The 21146-nt window shown below is 44.6% G+C and overlaps 1 protein-coding gene across 1 annotated transcript in view; it reads right to left on the reverse strand.

Moving 5' to 3' along the window:
* Ep400 (E1A binding protein p400) overlaps positions 1-16588 on the reverse strand; it is a 99722-nt gene extending 83134 nt beyond the window's left edge. The window contains exon 1 of the mRNA XM_013023033.1: positions 15257-16588. Within this exon, the coding sequence (XP_012878487.1) occupies positions 15257-16588 (1332 nt within the window). The remainder of the gene's footprint in view (positions 1-15256) is intronic.
* Between the last annotated feature and the right edge of the window lie 4558 nt (positions 16589-21146).

Genomic DNA, 21146 nt, shown 5'->3' on the forward strand with positions numbered 1-21146 from the left:
CTGGCTTTTTTCTTTTTGCTTATGTGGTGCTGAGGAATCGAACCCAGGGCCTCATGCATGCAAGACAATCACTCTACCACTGAGCCACCTTCCCAGCCCCTCCTTTTTTTTTTAAAAGGAAGTACTGGGGATCTGAACTCAGATTTATACTTGTTAGGCAGGTGAACTGAGTTCACATCTCCAGCCCCTGTTAATTTAGCAATTTTTGAGGTAGAGTCACACATTTTTTGCTGTAGACCTTCTTCCTAAAGCCTCCAGTGTAGCTGGCACCCGTACAGGCATGCACCACCATGCCCTGCTTATTGAGACAGAGTCTCATAAACCATTTTTTTTTTTTTTTTGCTAGTCCTGGAGCTTGAACTCAGGGCCTGGACATTGTCTCTGAGCTTCTTTTGCTCAAGACTAACACTCTGCCACTTGAGCCATAGCACCACTTCTGGCTTTTTCTGTGTATGTGGTACTGAGAAATCAAACCTAGGGCTTCATGCATGCTAAGCAAGGACTCTACCACCGAGACACCTTCCCAGCCCTGACTTCTTTGCCCAAACTGGCCTCCAATTGCAATCTTCTGATGTCTGCCTTCCAAGTAACTAGAAATACAGACTGAATCTTAAGCCAAGATTGGTGGTAAACACCTGTAATCCCAGAACTGGGGAGGCAGAAGCAAGAGGATTTTCAAGTTTGAGACCAGATTGGGCTACATAGTAAAATTCTGTCAAATAAATAAAAGCAAAAAAAAGGAGAGGAGGGGGGAAAAAGGGTGGAGAATCTTAAACGTTTTGAGTCATAAAGTAACATGGACATGTCACAAGTACATTAGAGCAGCTTACAGATAACCTGAGTACAGATATAAATGAGAGCACCATGGGAAAGAGCCATAGAGAGGGACTAGGCAGCAGCTGCCTAGCAAGGAGCCATGGGGAAGTTTCAGAGTGAGAAAAGTAGACAACATATCACCATGTGGGTTACTGGGTAGTTGTCAAAACTTGACACTATAATAAAGGCCAGTGCATTCCCTGTTTATAAAGTACACCTCAATATAAGGCAATTCATCATTTTTACAGACACACAAAGTCAAATTGCAAATGATACCAACAGACACAGAAACTGCATTTGAGGGGTAGGCATTCAAAGAGAGTACTTAGCCTTACCAGAAATCACCTGCCTGAAATGAGTAATCACCTGACTGTGAGTCAGAGAAGAATCCCAGGCTCTGAGGTCACTTCCTGAACCTCCCCCCCCCCCCCCCGTCATGCTTCTTACAGACAGACTCTGAGATCACTTCCGCATCTGCTGGGTTCACACCTCCCACTTTTCCCTATATAATCCCATTCAACCATAAGCCTTTTTTTTCTCTTTTTCCCCCTTCTCTTCCCTCTCCACACAGCATTTCCTGTGGCTGGCAGTTTGCTCCTCCCTCTGCCCCCTCCCCCCATATAAACTCTTTTTCTGCCTGAACCACGTGGCAGGCCCCTTTGGCCAAAGCTTTCATCTGGTATCTAAACTTGGGAGGGGACGGCATCAGGAGTTGCTTGCTGGATCCCCTCTTCAATCGCCTCCTGACCACCCTTCCTCGGACCCAAACTGCCGAAAGCCAAAGAAGCTCCACCTCAGACATCTCACCTTTACCATGGCTACCTATGCACCCACCACACCATCTCCTCCCTATGTCTGGTGAGTGACTCGTCTACGGCACTGTTGTTCATCTGCTGTTTTTTCAATGTGGTGCCACACCAAAGGGCTCCTACATCTCCTTGGCTGGTCACTTGAATGGGGAATCGGACTCTCAATCTAAAAGAGACACAGGGGGCTGGGAAGGTGGCTCAAGCGGTAGAGCGCTAGCCTTGAGCTGAAGAGCTGAGGAGCAGTGCCCAGGCCCAGAGTTCAGGCCCCACGACCAGACCCCCCCCAAAAAAAATTAAAACAAAAAAAAAGAGACTCAGGTGGACAGGGACACCTTCCATCAGTAACCTCTTTAAACTCATCAGACTCCTAGGGTCCCATCAATCTCTCCCAAGCCAAGACACTCCTTTGGGATGTCTTCTTCCCTCTTTATTCTCCTACTGAAGTCAAAATGCCTTATAGGCTAAGAAATCAGTCTTCATGGCCCAAACTTTTGGCTTGTACCCTGGAGTGTGCAATGCAGGCTGGGTCCTGGGGACCCCCTCTTAAGTTCCTTCTCAAAGCCTAGCTGTTCTGGGCTTGAAACCTGATCTAAAACCAAAAGATACTTCCCCACTTAAAAATTTGGCCTTAGGGGCTAGGAAGGTGGCTCAGTGGTAGAGCGCTTGCCTTGCATGCCTGAGGCCCTGGGTTCGATTCCTCAGCACCACATAAGCAAAAAGAAAAAAGCCGGAAGTGGCGCTGTGGCTCAAGTGGTAGAGCACTAGCCTTGAGCTGAAGAGCTGAGGGACAGCGCCCAGGCCCAGAGTTCAGGCCCCACGACCGGACCCAAAAAAAAAAAATTTGGCCTTAGTAACAACTGAATAATTACAATCACTGACCTGAATATAGCACTTGTGACTGCACAATATTGCAAAATTTCGACAGTTTCTGCCAAGGCAATGGTAAATGGTCAGAATCTCCATATGTTCAGGTATTCTCTGTTCTCCTTGCTCATCCTTCTCTGTCCTCTGTCCCTCTAAGCAAACTCCCTCTGTTGACTTTCAATTCTGTGCCTCCCAGACATTTCCTCTATAAAGACAATTTACCTTTTCTCATAGCAGCTCAGTCTGCCTCTGTATCTCCTCAAGGACAGCGACACTCTGTTAGTGTGCCCCTTCCTTTCTGCTTGTCTGTCTGTTGGCTTTTTGTTGCTTGTTTGCTTGCTTGCTTTACCTACCCAATAAAGAAAGCTCCACCAAGTTTTCTTACCATCATAACTCAACAAGGAATTCACCATCTTGACCACAAGATACCCACCCTTCCACCACCCATCCAGGAAGTAGTCTGTGATGTATTGTATCACCACCTGTCTACTCAGGTCCTGGAAACTGAGGCCCACTCATCTAATGTGCTTTGCTAACAAAGATATCTACACATATTCTGTTCTAGGTTATGTAGACCTTGGTTATCTGTTTTTAAAAAAAAAAATCTGTTGTTGGCAAAAGTTTGTTTCTTGAGTTTTGTTTTGTATTTTGTTTGGTGTTGCCTGTTTTTCTATCATGCAGTGGCCAAAAATGTCTTTTTGCCACTGGAATTCCAGAAAACTTGCAGCCAATTTTCTTCTTTCTTTCTTTTTTTTTTGCCAGTCATGGGGCCTGAACTCTGGGCCTGAGCGCTGTCCCTTAGCTCTTCAGCTCAAGGCTAGCGCTCTACCACTTGAGCCACAGTGCCGGCTTTTTTTTTCCTGCTTATGTGGTGCTGAGGAATCGAACCCAGGACCTCATGCCTGTGAGACAAGCACTCTACAACTGAGCCACCTTCCCAGCCCTTTCTTTTTTCTTTAAACCTAAGCATACCTTAAAACTTTTGTGCACATGTTCAAAACAACCTCATTTTAATACATTAAAAACTGTCATCATGGTGTGATGACAGTTTTGTTGGTCGTGGGGCCTGAATTCTGAGCCTGGGAGCTGTCCCTGAGCTTTTCAGCTCAAGGCTAGCGCTCTACAATTTAAGCCACAGCTTTTTCTGCTTATGTGGTGCTGAGGAATCAAACCCAGGGCCTCATGCATGCAAGGCAAGCACTCTACCATTGAGCCACCTTCCCAATCCCAAAAAAGAAGTCTTTTCTACCATACTAAAGTGCTTTGGTCTTGAATACTGATATCTTGGGTATTATTTCCTAAAATTATTTTGTTTTTTATTTCAATTGTGTATCTGTGCTGCTCAGGACCAGCAACCAAGGTTAAAAATGTGTGATGTTAAATTCCACCTACAAAGAAGGTAATCAGATTTGGGTATTACCAAATGTTCCAAAGGATTATTATCTTGCATAAAGAGGAACTTTAGTTAAAAGGCTTTCCACAGGTTATTTTTAAAATGCAAATTAAAGCAAAGGGAGTGTAAAAAAAATGGAGAAGTTAGTAAAGAAAGGCTTTGGAAAGGGAATTAAAAATGGCTTCCTTTGGAAACAATAGAATCTGGGCAGTAAGAATTGTCTTAAATATTTGTTTCCAAGTGGAGAAAGGGGAAACTAAGGCTATCTAAGTTCACATATATATTTGTTCACATTATGGTCTTTCAAATGAACACCTTTAACTTGAATGCTATTTTTTGCTGTCTACTGTAAGGTTTACAGTGATTTCAATCTAAAGTGCTAAATTGAATTAATCAGTTGCCGTTCCAAATTGAGTTTTTTCATTGCAGATTTTGTCCTTTGCGGCACTTAGTCAAACCCAGAGAGAAATAAATAATTCTTGCAAGTATTTATTGGTCAATTCTCTACTAGTTCCAAGTGAGCCCTACTTAAAAACTGTTTCTATTGATCTCCTTGTTACTTTAATTGGAAGTAAAGGGACAAAGATTTATATGATCTGAGGATCGTGTTTCTAAGCCAGTGCAGGTAGAGACTTATCTCTAACTAGCATAATGCTCAGAAGTGGTACTGTGGTAGAGTGCTAGCCTTGAGCAAAAGAGCTCAGGGACAGCGCCCAGGCCCTGAGCTCAAGCCCCATAAACTGACAAAAGAGATGCCAACAAAGACAAAGCTAGTCTTAGCATGGAGGTATCATAGAGAGGAGTAAAAGGGGTTGGTGTCACATCCTAAATAGAGTCACTGTGCCCTAGCCCTTTCAAAATTAACTAGAGCAAGATCAAAAGAAAAGTTAATAAGCATGTCTATCTAATGTTCATAGCTGTCTTTCTTCTAAATGGACAGGAATTTATACTGTCTTCGGCTCAGGGCTGTTTGCCTTGGTACCTTCCTAGGTGCCATCCATATTGTATAATCCAGGCACAGAAAGTGTTCAAGCCTCCCATGGACCCTTAACCACTCCAACCTAGCCCCAGATTCTGACTGCTTATTCTCCCACCCCCCTTCCCCCCGCCAGTCCTAGGGCTTGAGCTCAGGGCCTGGGCATGGTTCCTGAGCTCTTCACTCAAGGCTAGCACTCTACCACTTGAGACACAGCATCACCTCTTTTTCTGCGTATGTGGTACTAAGGAATTGAACCTAGGGCTTCCTGCATGCTAGGCAAGCACTCCATGTCACATTCCCAGCCACTGACTCCTTTTTTTTTTGGTTGGCTGTGGGGCTTGACTCTGGGCCTGGCACTGTCCCTGAGCTCTTCAGCTCAAGGCGAGCACTCTACCACTTGAGCCACAGCTCCACTTCCAGTTTTCTGGTAGTTAATTGAAGATAGGAGTCTCATGGACTTTTCTGCCCAGGCTGGCTTTGAACCACGATCCTCAGATCTCAGCCTCCTGAGTAAGCCACCAGTGCCCAGCTTGATGGTTTTTTCTTTTTCTTTTTCTTTTTTTTTTGTCATCAGTGTTGGGGCTTGAACTCTGGGCCTGGGTTCTGTCCCTCAGCTCTTCAGCTTAAGGCAAGTGCTCTACCACTTGAGCCACAGCACCATTTCCAGTTTTCTGAGTGGTGTATTGAAGATGAGTCTCATGGACTCTCTTGCCCAGGCTGGCTTTGAACCGTGATCCTCAGATCTCAGCCTCCTGAGTAGCTAGGATTATAGGCGTGAGCCACGGGCACCCAGCCTTGACTGTTTATTCTTAACCAGTCTACTATGTTCTCCCTACCCAGTATCCAAATGTTCATCAATCAGAAGTCGCTAGGGACCTTATCCAACTCCAGGACAGCCTGGAATGCAGGAGATAAGGATTAGCCAAATCATCCAATTATTGTTTAGCCCCTGCCTTGTCAGACTTCTTTCAGATTTTATCCAAAGACACAAACATGTTCACCATCAAGGAACCATTACTGCTGCCTTCTCACAGACCAGATGACATCTGCCTCTTTACGCCTAAAACCAGTGCCCTTTCTCTCTCGGCATGCTTCATCTTGTACAGGCTAGCAGTTTGCTCTCTACCCTCAATAAACTCTTTTCTCTCTGAATCATGTGGCAGTCTTCTTTCACCAAATGTTATACATGTTATACATGGTTCAAGTAATAGAACACCTGTCTAGCAAGCATAAGACCCCAAGTTCAAAACTCAAGTACTACCCCCACCAAAAAAAAAAAAACAAAAACACCAGAATTTAATGAAATTCAACAGCCACTGATGATAAAGAAATAAAGGAATTTCCTCAGCCTGCTAAGAGCATTGTTCCCTTCTTCTATATCCTGGTGAAAAATGTTCCCACTCCTATAAGGCAATATCACTGAAGTCCTGACCAGTGCAGCAAAGCATGAAGAAATAGCTATAACCCTATTTGGAAGGCAGAGATTAGATTCTGATTCAAGGCCTATCTCCCTGAACAAAAAGTTAGACAGATTCCCACGTCAACCAATAAAAAGACAAGGTGCAGTAGTGTGTGCCTGTTAGCCTAGTTATGCAGGAAGCATAAACAGGAGCATAGTCCTAGCCAGCCCAGGCATAAATGCACTAGACTATCTGAAAAAAAAAAAAAAAGTAAAAACAGCTGGGGAAGAACTGCCTAGCAACCACAAAGCTGACCCAAACTCCAGTACTGCCTTCCACAAAAGGAATAAAACTCACAACAATTTCAAAGAAATTTACAGACATCAGTCTCTGTGCACGAAATCCCATGAGATTTATAAAAGAGACTCTAAAATTAATACAGGAGTTTTATAGGCTTAAGAATATAGGTTTGAGGTCTGGGAAGGTGGCTCAGTGGTAGAGCGCTTGCCTTGCATGCATGAGGCCCTGGGTTCGATTCCTCAGCACCACATAAGCAAAAAAGAAAAAAGCCGGAAGTGGCGCTGTGACTCAAGTGGTAGAGTGCTAGCCTTGAGCTGAAGAGCTGAGGGACAGCGCCCAGGCCCAGAGTTCAGGCCCCACGACCGGACCCAAAAAAAAAAAAGAATATAGGTTTGAGTGGGTGCTGGTGGGCCATGCCTGTAATCCCAGCTAAACAAGAGTTCTGAGGATTGTGGTTTAAAGCCAGCCCACGCAAAAAAGTCCATGAGACTTTTTTTTAGTACATATTTTTTATTGTAAAGATACTGTACAGAGGGGTTACATTTACATGAGTAAGACTTTCCTATCCTCCTTTGTTTTTCCCCTACTATCCCCCTTCCCATCCTAACTCCCCTCCCCCCCCCACTATAAACCATCAGAATAGTGGAAGTGGTGCTGTGGCTCAAAGTGGTAGAGCACTAGCCTTGAGCACAGAGAGATGCTCAGGGACAGTGCTAAGGCCCTGAGTTCAAGCCCAAAGAATGGCAAAAAGAAAAAGAATACAGGGCCAGGGAACTCAAGCCCTGTACAACTAACTGTTGTTCTACATGCTTGCAATGAACAGCTGGAAATTGACTTTGTAACTGTACAAAAAAACTAACAAATTACATATACAACACTGACATACTGAAAATTATGAAAGAAATCAAAGACCTAAATAAGTAGAGAGGTCCACCATATTCAAGAACTGAAAGACTTGATATTGTCATGACACTGTCTTCTCCCAAAACTGGTCAGCAGATGCAATTCAATCCCAATAAAACTTCAGAATGTGGCTTAGTGGTAGAGTCTAGCATGAATGAAGTCCTGGGTTCCATTCCTCAGTACCTCATAAAAAAAGGGGGGGAAGGGGAATAGCCAAAACAAGTTAAAAAAAAGAACAAACAGCAGGCAGGACAGTGCTGTGCTGGCAAAAGGTAGACTACAAGATCACTCAGACCAATGGAAAGTAAGAGTTCAGCACGGAAGGGCTGGAAATGTGGCTTAGTGGTAGAGTGCTCACCTAGCATGGAAGCTGTCTAGCACAAACAGGATCAACATGACTCTTCACTGAGTTGACAGATTAGAAAGATTATTTCCTTTTTAAAACAAAGTCTTAGGGCTGGGAAGGTGGCTCAGTGGTAAAGCGCTTGCCTTGCATGCCTGAGGCCCTGGGTTCGATTGCTCAGCACCATATAAGCAAAAAGAAAAAAGCCGGAAGTGGCACTGTAGCTCAAGTGGTAGGGCGCTAGCCTTGAGCTGAAGAGCTGAGGGACAGCGCCCAGGCCCAGAGTTCAGGCCCCATGACCGGACCCCCCCCCACAAAAAAAAATAAAACAACGTCTTAAGCCAGGCACTGGTAGCTCACACCTGTAATCCTAGCTACTCAGGAGGCTGAGATCTGAGGATCACGGTTCAAAGCTAGCCCGGGTAGGAAAGTCAGCAGGGTAGGAAAGTCCCTAAGACTCTTATCTCCAATTAACCACCAGAAAACCAGAAGTGGGGCTGTGGCTCAAGTGGTAGAGTGCTAGTCTGGAGCTGAAGAGCTCAGGAACAGCACCCAAGCCCAGAGTTCAGAACCCACGACCGACAAAAAACAACTACAAAAAGTGACTTTCTATGTAATCCAGGCTTGCCTTAAACTTGAAACCTTCCTGCTTCAGCCTCATAGGCATCCAACACCACACTCAGCTAGGAGTCTAAGGCCTGATACTTGGTACAGTATGCAAAATACTGAACCTCACTCTATGTCTGTCATACTGCACAGACTTAACTATATAACTAGCAAACAGAAGAAAATCATTATGATCATAGACTGAGCAAATAGTTCTTAGATATAATACCAGAAGCTCAATCTATTAAAAAAGAAAGAAAAAGGTTAAAGAAGCTGAAACATGTGTTGTCAGAGTAGAGTGAGGAAAGGAGAGGGGAGGCAGAAGAAAAGTAGGCAAATGTAGTCATAATATTCAATGCATATATGTGAAAATGGAAATTTTGGATAAGATGGGGGAATGGGTGGAATTGGGAGGCAGGAGGAAAATGATAACTGATCAAGACACACTGTACTCATCAGCTGATAGGCTGAATTGAAACCCTTTTGTCCAACTAAAGATAATTTTTTTTTGGGGGGGGTCAGTTATGGGGTTTGAACTCTGGGCCTGGGTGCTGTCCCTGCACTCTTCAGCTCAAGGTGACGCTTTACTGCTCTACTACTTGAGCCACAAAGCCACTTCCAGTTTTCTGGTGGTTTATTGGACATAAGTCTCACAAACTTTCCTGCCCAGGCTGGCTTTGAACAGTGATCCTCAGATCTCAACCTCTTGAGTAGTTAGGATTACAGATGTGAGCCACCAAGCCCTGCTAAGATAATTTTTTTAAACTTAAACCAATAGTTGATGATTAAACTTCATCAAAAGCGAAAACATGCCATCCTAGCTACTCAGGAGATTGAGATATGAGGATGACGGTTCAAAGCCAGCCCAGGCAGAAAAGTCCATGAGACTCATCTCCAGTTAACTACCAGAAAACTGAAAGTGATGTTGTAGCTCAAGTGGCAGAGTGCTCACCTTGAGCACAGAGAGGCTCAAGGACAGAGCCCAGGCCCTGGGTTCAAGCCCCACAATCGGCAATAAAAAGAGTAGGAATGATGGGGCTGGGAAGGTGGCTCAGTGGTAGAGCGCTTGTGCATGCCTGAGGCCCTGGGTTCGATTCCTCAGCACCACATAAGCAAAAAGAAAAAAGCCAGAAGTGGCGCTGTGGCTCAAGTGGTAGAGCAGTAGAGCGTCACCTTGAGCTGAAGAGTGCAGGGACAGCGCCCAGGCCCAGAGTTCAGGCTCCACGACTGGACACCCCCCCAAAAAAAAGAAAAAGGTAGTAATGAGCCTGGCGCTGGTGGCTCACGCCTGTAATCCTAGCTACCCAGGAGGTTGAGATCTGAAGATCAAGGTTCAAAGCCAGCCTGAGCAGGAAAGTCCTAAAACCAGAAGTGGCGCTGAGGCTGAAGCGGTAGAGTGCTCACCTTGAGCTGAATAGCGCCCTGCCTTGGGCAGGGATAGCGCCCAAGCCCAGAGTTCAAGCCCCATGACCAACAACAACAACAACAAAAGAATAGGAATGTAGCTTAGTGATAGAGTGCTTGCCTAGCATGCATGAAGCTGAGGGTTCAATTCCTCAGTACCACATAAACAGAAAACACTGAAGTGACACTGTGGTTCAAGTGATAAAGTCTAGCCTTAAGCAAAAAGAAGCTCAGGGACAGTGCTCAGGCTCTGAGTTCAAACCCAGGTCACTCCCCCCCCCACACACCCCTAAAAATTTTCTCTGCAAAAGACAAATGTTAAAAAAAAAGAAAGAAAATGATAAAGACTAAGAAAAAAACCAGGCGCTGGTGGCTCACACCGATAATCCTAGCTATGAGACCCCTTATTTCTTTTTTTCCCCATTATTTAGAGAATACTTTCTTAGTGAGACCTTTCTTTTTTGGGGGGGGGGTTCAGGTCATGGGGCCTGAACTCTGGGCCTGGGCTCTGCCCCTCAGTTCTTCAGCTCAAGGCTAGTGCTCTACCACTTGAGCCACAGTGCCACTTCCGGCTTTTTTCTTTTTGCTTATGTGGTGCTGAGGAATCAAACCCAGGGCCTCATGCATGCAAGGCAAGCGCTCTACCAGTGAGCCACCTTCCCAGCCCCCCTTATTCCTTTAACCACCAAAAAGCCCAAAGTGGAGGCTGTGGCTCAAGTGGTAAAGCATTACCCTTGAGCAAAACTGCTACAAGACAGCACCCGATCCCTGAGTTCAAGCCCTCGGACTGGCACACACACACAAAAAGAAACTGTAAAAAGCACACCAAGCCGGGCGCTGGTGGCTCACGCCTGTAATCCTAGCTACTCAGGAGGCTGAGATCTGAGGATCGCGGTTCAAAGCCAGCCCGGGCAGGAGAGACCGTGAGACTCCTATCTCCAATAAACCACCAGAAAACAGGAAGTGGCGCTATAGCTCAAGTGGTAGAGCGCTCGCCTTGAGCTGAAGAGCTGAGGGACAGTGCCCAGGCCCAGAGTTCAAGCCCCACTACCGACAAAAAAAAAAAAAAAAGCACACCAAGTCCGGCACCAATGGCTCATGCCTGTAATCCTTGCTACTCAGGAGGCTGAGCTCTGAGGATGGAGATTCAAAGCCAGCCCAGGCAGAAAAAGTCCATGAGACTCTTATCTCCAATAAACCACCAGAAAACAGGAAGTGGTGCTGTGGCTCAAGTGGTAGAGTGCTAGCCTTGAGCTGAAAAGCTCAGGGACAGCACCCAGGCCCAGAGTTCAGGCTACACGACTGACCAAAAAAAAAAAAAAAAGCACATCTAACAAAAAAAACTTGATATCCAGTTTGGAGACATGGCTCAGGTGGTAAACAGTGCATGCCTACTAAGAACTCTAAGTTCAAAACCCAGTCTCATATATATATAAAGCAAAAATCCTGCTATCCTATAAATTGTCAAATGTAACCATGAACAAAACAATTCAATGAAAAAAATGGGTGAGATATAAACAGATGTCACCAACAAAGACATACAAAACAACTGAAGAACAAAGGAAAAATCATCCAACCTCAGTCTTAGAGATACACATAAAGATTACTATGTACTTAAAATTAACAGACAATCCAACAACCTGACTTCAATTTACTCAAATGAATGTCCACGTTCACACACACAAAAATAATTTAAAAATCTGTAAGTAAACAATTATAGCAAGTTTATTCAGGGATCCCTAAAATGAAAACAATCCAACTATGCTTCAAGGAGTGAAAGGATAAACTTGGTACATTTATATAAGGGGAATGCCATTTCTAACAAGAACAAATGGGCAAATGAATTACGCTGAGTATAAAGGCTGGACCGCAAAGACCGCTGTGAATGATTCCATCTATGCCTCATCTGGACAAGACATAATACTGTCCTGGAGAGCATGGAACAAGGGAGGAGGAGGTCTTAATACAAAGGGGCAAGTAAAGGTACAGTTTAGGATTAACATAATCAATTCTTCTTCTTGACTATGGCAGAGCTACACAACTCCACACATTTGTCAAAACTCATAGAAAATATAAGTGAACCAGTGAACCTAAAGTGAATTTTTCCAAATAAAAACTTAAACAATACTGAGAGCGACATTTTATAAACTACTGATTGAGTTTACTATATATAACTGAATGTCACAATTGAGGAAGAGGAAAGTCTCTCCTGACAGAAGACATCAATGAGTAAATATTGAAGGTGCCAGGCACTGGAGGCTCACAACTATAAAATGTAACTACTCAGGAGACTGAGATCTGAGAATCCTGGTTCAAAGCCAGCCCAAGCAAACTCAAAACTCTTATCTCCAATTAACCAGCAAAAAGCCAGATGTGGAGGAATGGCTCAAGTGTCAAAAAATCTATCAAGGCCTACTTCCAGCACAGAATAATTAGGTAGGTAGGCAGATGCAGAAAGAATGATGGTGGCAGAAAATCTACTTAGGAATCTTTACAGAATAACTGACTCAGACACAACTCATCAACTGATGCTAGAATTAGTGAGTAAATGTTTAATGAGACATAAGATATTTACATAATCTCAAAGTACCTTTCCCAGTTTTTCATTATTACAAAAGGAAAAAAGGAGTAACTGTTCACTGAAGGATGCTGGTAGATACCACCATAATTAATCAGTGCTCAAAATTAACAGCCCTACTCATAGGACACAGTAACTGCTATAGCATTTCTCTAAAAAACACAAGACCCGAATGTGACATAAGGAAACATCAGACAATCTTGCATCACAGGACATTCTACAAAATAACTGACTTGTACTCCTCAAAACCATCAAGGTTACAAACTGGAAAACTGGCCCAGATTAAAGAAGGGTAGAGGGACACAGTAACTAAGGAGATACAGTAACTATGGGAGATACTGGGTTGGGGAAAAAAACATAAAGGACACCTTCAGGACAAGAGATGAAATCTCTAGCCCATCATAGAAGAGTATTGAATTATTTAAGTTTCCTGATTTTAGGCATTGTACTGTGGCTAGGTAAAAGAACATCCTTATCTACTAGTGTTGAACTACTTAAAGGAGTATAATATGATGTTATATACTTGGATGAGAGAATGAAGATAATGCAAATGGGACAAAAAAAAACAGAAACTGGTAAATTTAGGAAAAGGGCATAAGAGAAAAGTTTCATATGATTACAATTTTTATGTGCTTGAAATTACATCAAACAAAAATTACAACCAAAAATATCAAAGATGAAGATGCTTTCAGAACTCAACACAATCTAGTTCACAGCTCCTAGACTTTGGAATGTGTTTTAAAATCCTGGCATTCTCATTTCCTTCCCTCAGCAGCCTGCAGTCCTGATGATCTCAGGAGGCATTCACATCAGTATTTCCTCCAGCTAAAAAACACCAAATTATCATCTGCTTAAGTCTTTTTTTTTCCTTGTTCTGTTTTGCACTGTTCTCAAAATACAAGTGAAAGACACAAGAGAAAAAAAAAAAGAACAAACATTAAAACACAACACACAAAGAATCCTGAGCATACAATAAAGAGGACTTTAAATATTAGATGTCATGCACACTAAAAGCTACTACCACATTGCAGGTACACACACACAAAAAAACAATGCAGTAATAAAGTCTGTGTTGTCATTCACTCATGCAATTTAATTTCATAACTATATATGCAGGAAGACTTTTTACTTTTTAAAAACAAGGAATGGGCTCTGGAAAAAAAAATGCTGAAGAGCAAATAGTAAATCGAAGGTTAAAATATCTGGATGAAGGAACGTTTGGGATGAGACTACAATTTAGAACCATCAAAAAGTACCTGAAATGGTTGCTGCTGAGATGAAAAAGCAGCAGAAACATTTGGCGGAAGCTGGGTTGCTATAGCAACGGGAGTCCCAGTCTGCCCATCCTTGCCTGTCACAACCTTTACCTGAGAGAAATATTTTGAGAAAAAAAGGCAACATAATTTTTAAAACTGCTCAAAATTTTGTTAGAATTTCATTGCTGACAGTTCGCTAACTTGGGTGTTTAAAATGGATTATTTCTGCACTCTGAACTGACATCTTCATTGCATAAAACCTAACAAATGCCAGTGCTCAGGGGCTCCTGTTTGGTCACAGGCAGCACCCGATTCTGCAACCTCAGGTTTTAAGGTGGGAATAGCAGACAGACTCAAGTTACAGCAGCTTATAGTTCCTTGGGCCATCTGCACCACAATACTACATTGTGTATGTACTATGTGGGGGTCACAGAGCAAAGGTCTACTTCAGCAGACACTTGGGGAGATTTGCTTCATCACAAATACATATAAGGTGACTGAGCTTACAGGCAACATCAGTATACAAACATAAAAAAAAAACTAAATTTCACTGTTTTATAGCACTAGTAGGTAAGGTCCTTGAAATAATCATATAGACCTTCTGAAAAACATAAGATCTTCTGAAAAAAAGAAAACACAGATGGCAAAGCCACACAAATACATCCAGAGATGTCAGTGAGGAGCAAAGAGACAAGCTTTTGCTCACCAAAAGCTGGTATTTTTGCTGAAGGGCTGACAAAGGTTTAAAATATTTTGTATCATAGAACAAAATAAGCTCCACCAACATAGTATACACTACACAACACAAAGGCACAAAATACAGTGCATCACAATACAGCACACTATCGCCCTGGTACTCAGGAAGCACAGATCCAAGATCCTTAGCAGCCACAATGGTGTAGGATTTACTGGGCCCCATTCTAGGTACCCAAAAATTAACTGTCTACAAAAGATTCTATCTCATTCAAGATAGGTCTGCAAAGTGTGAGTTTAAAACATGATCTCAAATCTAAAACTACATCTAAAAATTGGGGAAAAAATTCAGTGTTGTTTTTGTTATTTTGTTTTTTGACACAATACCTGTACTTTAATTATAAAGATACATACAAACACATGTAGTAACTTATAATTTATGGCTGGTCATTTAAACCCCCTTTAAAAAGCCACATTGGTGGATATTTTTATGTACAGACCTACACAAGATGAAACCTGGAAACCAGGCAAGAGGCAACAAGTTTCACTCCTCTACCCAAATCTTGTAGGCTGTCCTGGGTGTCAGCCAAGGACTACACCCAAACAGAAGGAGAAACATGAACCATGGAGGCTGAGCTCTCTGCCCAAGAGGTCCTGGGTCTCGGTGACCACACCCAGCACCAAGAAAGTGTTACTAATCACAGGACCATCCTGCACATTCCTCCTGATGCAGATGCAGTGAAGTGGTGCTTCCTCTCCGTGAAGGAATAAAGAAATGCACTCTTCTGAACTTTACCCCTCCATCAGATCCTTATAGAACCAAAGGCTTTGCAATAACCCAAGCTCATTACTTTGTTGTATATATCTAACCAGTGTCACATAGGCCCCATAGATTACTAAGCTGTTTCTTACCTCATCGTTGATAACTTCAGATTTTTCTTCCTCCTCCTCTTCCTCCTCCTCCTCTTCTTCAATGTCCAAATCATTCTGCCTAAGGTATGCTTGCAGTGGAGCATAGTGCTTCTTCTTGAAGGCTAGGAAGTCCATCATGTTGCCCTGAAGGTGCTGCAGGAAGAACAGCTCAATCAGACACTCTTGGAAGACCTCTCGGAGCGCCTCCATCTCCTTGTGGTGGTGGTCCAGGCATTGCTTCCTCATCTGCGCCAGCTCCTGGGAGGCTGGAGGGATCTCCTCCAACTTCTTGGGGGCCTTTTTCACCCCTGCACTCCCTGCAGATGTGAGGGGCAGACTAGAAAGGCCTGGGGGCATGGCAGTCCTGGACGGGCTGGTTGGTGGTGGTGGGGACGTCATACCAAATGCTGAGGTGCTCCCAACCCCAGGGAGCAGCATACCAGGTGTCCTCTCGAAGCTCAGAGGTCTGCTGAGAGGTTGCCCCTGGAGCACCTGCTGCTGCTGGATCAACTGGCCCTGGATGAGGCTGCTGATCTGAGGTGGCAGGCTTGCTGTGGTGATATGACTTGGGCTGGCCAGAGGCTGCAGACCAGCCCCTCCTGCAGCTGCAGGGCTCTGGGGCCCCAGATGGTGAATGGTACCTCCAGACTGTGTATGAGGCTGGGATAGTCGCCGTTCTGGAACTGTGACAGGAGCTCCTGCATGCTGGAGCTGAACCTGTGCTCCCTGAGCCATCTGGGTGAGGCCTGGTGCCTCCTGAAACACAAAGTGCCCACCGCTGGATGGGCTCAAGCTGATCTGCCTCACAAGAACACTGGCATCCACAAAGCCTCCAGTGGGGCTATTGCTGCAAATGCCAAGCCCAGGGGTTGGAGCACCTGCTCGCACACTCTGCAAGGCCTGTCCTGGCCCAGGGCTAGCCTGCGTAGGGCTTTGTGTCTGGACCTGCTGGGACAGAGGGGAAGTAACTTGAATGTAGGATGGAGAGCCATGCTCAAACCGCCTCTGCTGTGCACTGAACTGGAACCCTGGAGAGGTAGGGTTGGGCAGTGGAAGGGGGGCCAGTGTGATCTGCTGGTTCCCTCCCACGATGGGACCGACGTTCTGCAGGGTGATGTTCACACTCTGCCCAGCCACAGGGCTCCTGCTCATCAGCTGCTGGATCTGGTAGCCAGGGGACTGGGGTGCAGACGGACTGGCAGATGGAGCGAAGGGTGCTGCAGGGGATGGAGGTAGGTTTGGGTGAGCTGGCTGCTCTTCTTCGCTGCCAGTGGAGGACCTAGACCTCTGCAGCTGATGCTGGACATGCTGAGGGCCATTTCCATGGTGCATTGTCACCTCTCTTTTTTAATCCAAAGTATTTGTTCTCCTAGAAAATCAAAATTAAAGTCAACCTACTGGAAGGCAGATACAATTATCACTAATATGATTACCATTGAAAGGCACTGAAGAGTCATAGAGTATATGTTCACACGGATTCAAACAAGATCACCTATTATTAACTCTTCTCAGATAATGTACGAAGGCCTATTAATTATTACCTACAACTTCCTTCCTTCCTCTTCTCTCCAGATACTCAACATGCCAACTAAAAAGAATGTCAAGGGAAGATGTTCTAACTCTCCAACCCTAGCTGCCATGAAGCAGGAGGTCAAGAAGATAGTAAATCCCATTTGAGAAAGGCCTAAGCATTTGGTACTATACAGGACAGCCAGCCCAACAGAACCTCATTCACTCTGTAAATGGCCCCACTGTGTCCGCTGCAGTGCCAAAAGGCTCTTCTGTATAAGCAGCTGAAAGTCCTTCCCAAAATTCACCAAGGACTTGGATGCCAAATACCTGCCCAACTGTGTAAGTGTAAGCTGCTCCCCAAGGGCAGACCAGAGAAGAAGAAAGAAATAAAACTGTTGGCTCAAGCTGGAAAGAAAACTGACAGTGTTCCCATTAAGAGACTACAGTCCCCTGTGAAGAAGTCAATATAGTTACCACTTCGGTGGTAACTATACAAAACTATAACTAAAATGCACAAAAGTAATAATAACTTGTTTTTCAAGACAGGCACCAGTGGCCCACATCTATATTCTAGCTACTCAGGAGGCTGAGATCTGAGGATCACACTTCAAAGCCATCCCAGGCAGGAAAGTCCATGAGACTCTTATCTCCAATTAATCAACAAAAAGCTGAAGTGGTAGAATACCAGCCTTGAGTGGAAAAAAAGAAGCCAGAGCTCTAGGCCCTGAGTTCACGTCCCAGTTCCAGCATGCTCATGTGTATCTGTTGTGTGTGCATGCACACACACACTCTCATATAAGCTGGTCGTGGTGTTGTATATTCAAGAGACCATTCGGCAAGAGCCTACATGAAAAATAACTAAAGTAAAGAAGGGCTGGAAGAACAGTTTATCAGGTAGGGCCCAGCAAACATGAGGCCCTGAATTCAAATTCCAGTACCACCAAATAAAATACACACACACACATACATATATACACATATACGTATACTTATCAATAACAATCCACAAAGATATGTCAAAGTATTAATACTGACCTGAAACTGATGAACAAATAAGACTATGGTGGAGCTCACAGCAGAGCACAGACAGCAACTGAAGAAAAGGAGCTACTGAACCACCCAACAGCTCGGGTGAATTCCAGCCCAAGAAGCCAAGTGGCAACCCAATGCACACCACGCACATACGAATCACTCACTGACAGAACATTCTGGAAAAGGAAAAAACACAGGGCTGGAGGTTAGGTGAGAAAGCAGTAGGGCTGAAGATAGGGCTCACTACAAAGAAGCAAGAGAAACCTGAGGAATGGGGCTATGTCTATAGCCTGATTTGTAACAGTGGTTTCAAGCCATCATGCACACTTCACAAATTCATAGAACTATATGAAAACTGTGAACTTTTAACTGTCTGTAAACTATGGCTCAAGCCATCCTGAGGCTTGAACTTAGCATCCGGATGCTACCCAGGAGTGTCTTTTGCTCAAGGCTAGTGCTCTACCACTTGAACCATGGCTCCACTTCCAGCTTTTTGCTGGTTAGCTGTAGATTACAGTGTCCCAGACTTTTCTTGCCTGGGCTGACTTGGAACCTTGACTACCAGACCTCAGCCCCCTGAGTAGCTAGGACTAAAGGCACGAGCCACTGGTACCTGGCTTATACCTAATTTAATAAAGGAATGGTTCAGTGAGTTCACAGTCCAGTTAGAGAAATAAACACAATCGACCAAAACGCTTTGATTTGGAAGCGTTTCCCCAAAACATAGTGCAAGTAACTCAACAGATAGCAGGAAATGCCTACAGCCATACCACCCAAAACACCTATGTCAGATATCAGGAAATCATGAAGCAAGACATTTGTTTGTGTTTTCATAATATTCATACACATTTATAGGGTACAGAAGTGGCAATTAAATAAATGGTGTTCTACCACTTGAGCTGAAACATAACGATTACATTTTATGTGATGATTGGGAGGGGATGGCACCACAGCAGCAGAGTAGTGACAGCCCTGTAACACACATCACCCTAGGCCTAGCCATTTGAAGCTCCTTCCTCCACCTAAAGTATTATCACTCTTCAGAACTCCTTCTTACAGAATGCCATCTTTAATCCCTGAGAACCATTTCAAGTCATCTTTGCTTTCTCAAAAAACAACAAAAGACTTTACAATTGGGACTCTAGTGGCAGGACTCAAGTAGTAGGCCCTGAGGTCAAGCACCAGTACAGCCAAAAAGACAAAAGAAAAAAATATTCTAATAATCACTTATCGAAAGAAGTTAAAACAATCCAAAGACTGAGATTTTAGGATCAAGGTTCCAGGCCAGCCCAGGTAGAAAAGCCTATAAAACTTATCTCCAATTGACTGACTGACAAAAAGCCCCAAGTAAAGATATGGTTCAATTGGTAGAGTACCACCAGCCTTGAGCAAAAAGGCTAAGAGTTCAAGCCTCAGTACCAGCAAAAATAAATAGTTGAACATATTACAAACAGGTCATGCCAGGCACGGGTAGCTCATGCCTGTCATCCTAGCTACTCAGGAGGCTGAGATCTGAGGATCACGGTTCAAAGCCAGCCTGGGCAGGAAAGTCATTGAAACTATTATCTCCAATAAACCACTCGAAAACTGGAAGTGGTGCTGTGGCTCAAGCAGTAGAGCGCTCGCCTTGAGCTGAAGAGCGCAGGGACAGTGCCCAAACCCAGAGCTCAAGCCCCACAACCAACAAAACAAAAAAAAAAGGAGGATTAGGTTATAGCACTTAAGTCACAAGTGAGGCCCTGGGATAATCCATACTACCATCAAAAAAATTAAAAGGTGAAATCATAGCAGGCTCTTACCTGAGACACCTCAAGCCCCTTTTCAGAGAGGTATGAAATGCTTTAGCAAACATGGAGCAGAGACTCCAAAACACCATTTTTTTCTTTTGTCGGTCCTGGGACTTGAACTCAAGGGCTGGACACTCACTGTCCCTGAGTCCTTCTGCTTAAGGCTACTGCCTTACCACTTTTTTGGGGGGGTTCGGTTATGGGCTTGAACTCTGGGCCTGGGCAATGTCCCTTAGCTCTTCAGCTCAATGCTAGCGCTCTACCACTTGAGCCACAGAGCCACTTCCAGCTTTTTTTTTCTGCTTATGTTCTTTTCTGCTTTGGAATCGAACCCAGGGCCTCATGCATACAAGGCAAGTGCTTTACCACTAAGCCGCCTTCCCAGCCCTGCCTTACCACTTTTGAACCACAGTTCCACCTCTGGTTTTCTGGTGATCAATTAGGATGGGAGTCTCACAATTTTCCTGCCCAGGGCTGGCTTCAAACCACGATCCTCAGAGCTCAGCCTTCTGAGTAGCTAGGATTAGACATGACATCAGCCACCAGCGCCCTACTCAAACCATCACTCTCTATGTCATTCTCAATCTTTTCTACTGAACCATAAAGAACACGACACAGTTCTAATTTCTCCAGCCCCTGGAAAATGCAAGAGTGGCAGTTACATGTGTTTGTTCTCTGTTCCTGTGCCATGGCTGTTTGGAAGCCTCAGCCATTATAATCACCAAGAATTTTTTCATTCCTCTTCCAAGATCCAGTGTCTACACTGTCATGAGATATGGCCTTCAGGACTTAAGGTTCTGATGTACACAGGGCTCTGGTGGCACACCCCTATGATCCTAGCTATTCAGGAGGCTGAGAGCAGAGGATCTTATTCAAAGCCAAGCCAACCTGGGGAACAAAAGTCCCAGATACTCTTTGTTGGTCTTGGGGCTTGTACTCTGGGCCTAGGTGCTGTCCCTCAGCTCTTCAGCTCAAGGCTAGCACTTGAGCTACAGCACTACTGCCGGCTTTTTTGCTTATGTGGTGCAGAAGAATCAAACCCAGGGCCTCATGCATGCTAGGCAAGCACTCGACCCCTGAGCCACCTTCCCAGCCCCCCCCCCAACTCTTATCTCCAATAAACTACTCAGAAGAAGCTAGAAGTGGCACCGTGGCTCAAGTGGTAGTAAAGTGCTATTCTCGAGCACAAAAAGGCTAGAAAAGAAGTATCAGAGATGACAGTGTCCGAAAAGAAATGTACTCTTTACCAGACTTTCATATCACTAGCCTCTGCACGTCACCTTTATAATAACAAAAACACGAACTGCAAGAGCCATTTTCTCGCTCGCACAAAGCGCGCGCACACACACACACACACGGATGGGTGGGGCCCTACCCCAACGACGACCCATTTTCACAACCAGACCAGGGCCTCAGAGCTCAGAGCGGCAGAGCTCAGGCTTCGGCTCCTTTCACATCCTGCCTTGTCCGGCCCAGGCTCGGGCCCACATCGGGGAGGCCGGGGCCCAGGCTCGGGGAGGAGGCCGCAGCCCAGCTCCGCCCGGCCCCGCCCCGATTCG

Source organism: Dipodomys ordii, unplaced genomic scaffold (assembly GCF_000151885.1).
Source record: "Dipodomys ordii isolate 6190 unplaced genomic scaffold, Dord_2.0 Scaffold66, whole genome shotgun sequence".
Classification (NCBI taxonomy): Eukaryota; Metazoa; Chordata; class Mammalia; order Rodentia; family Heteromyidae; genus Dipodomys; species Dipodomys ordii.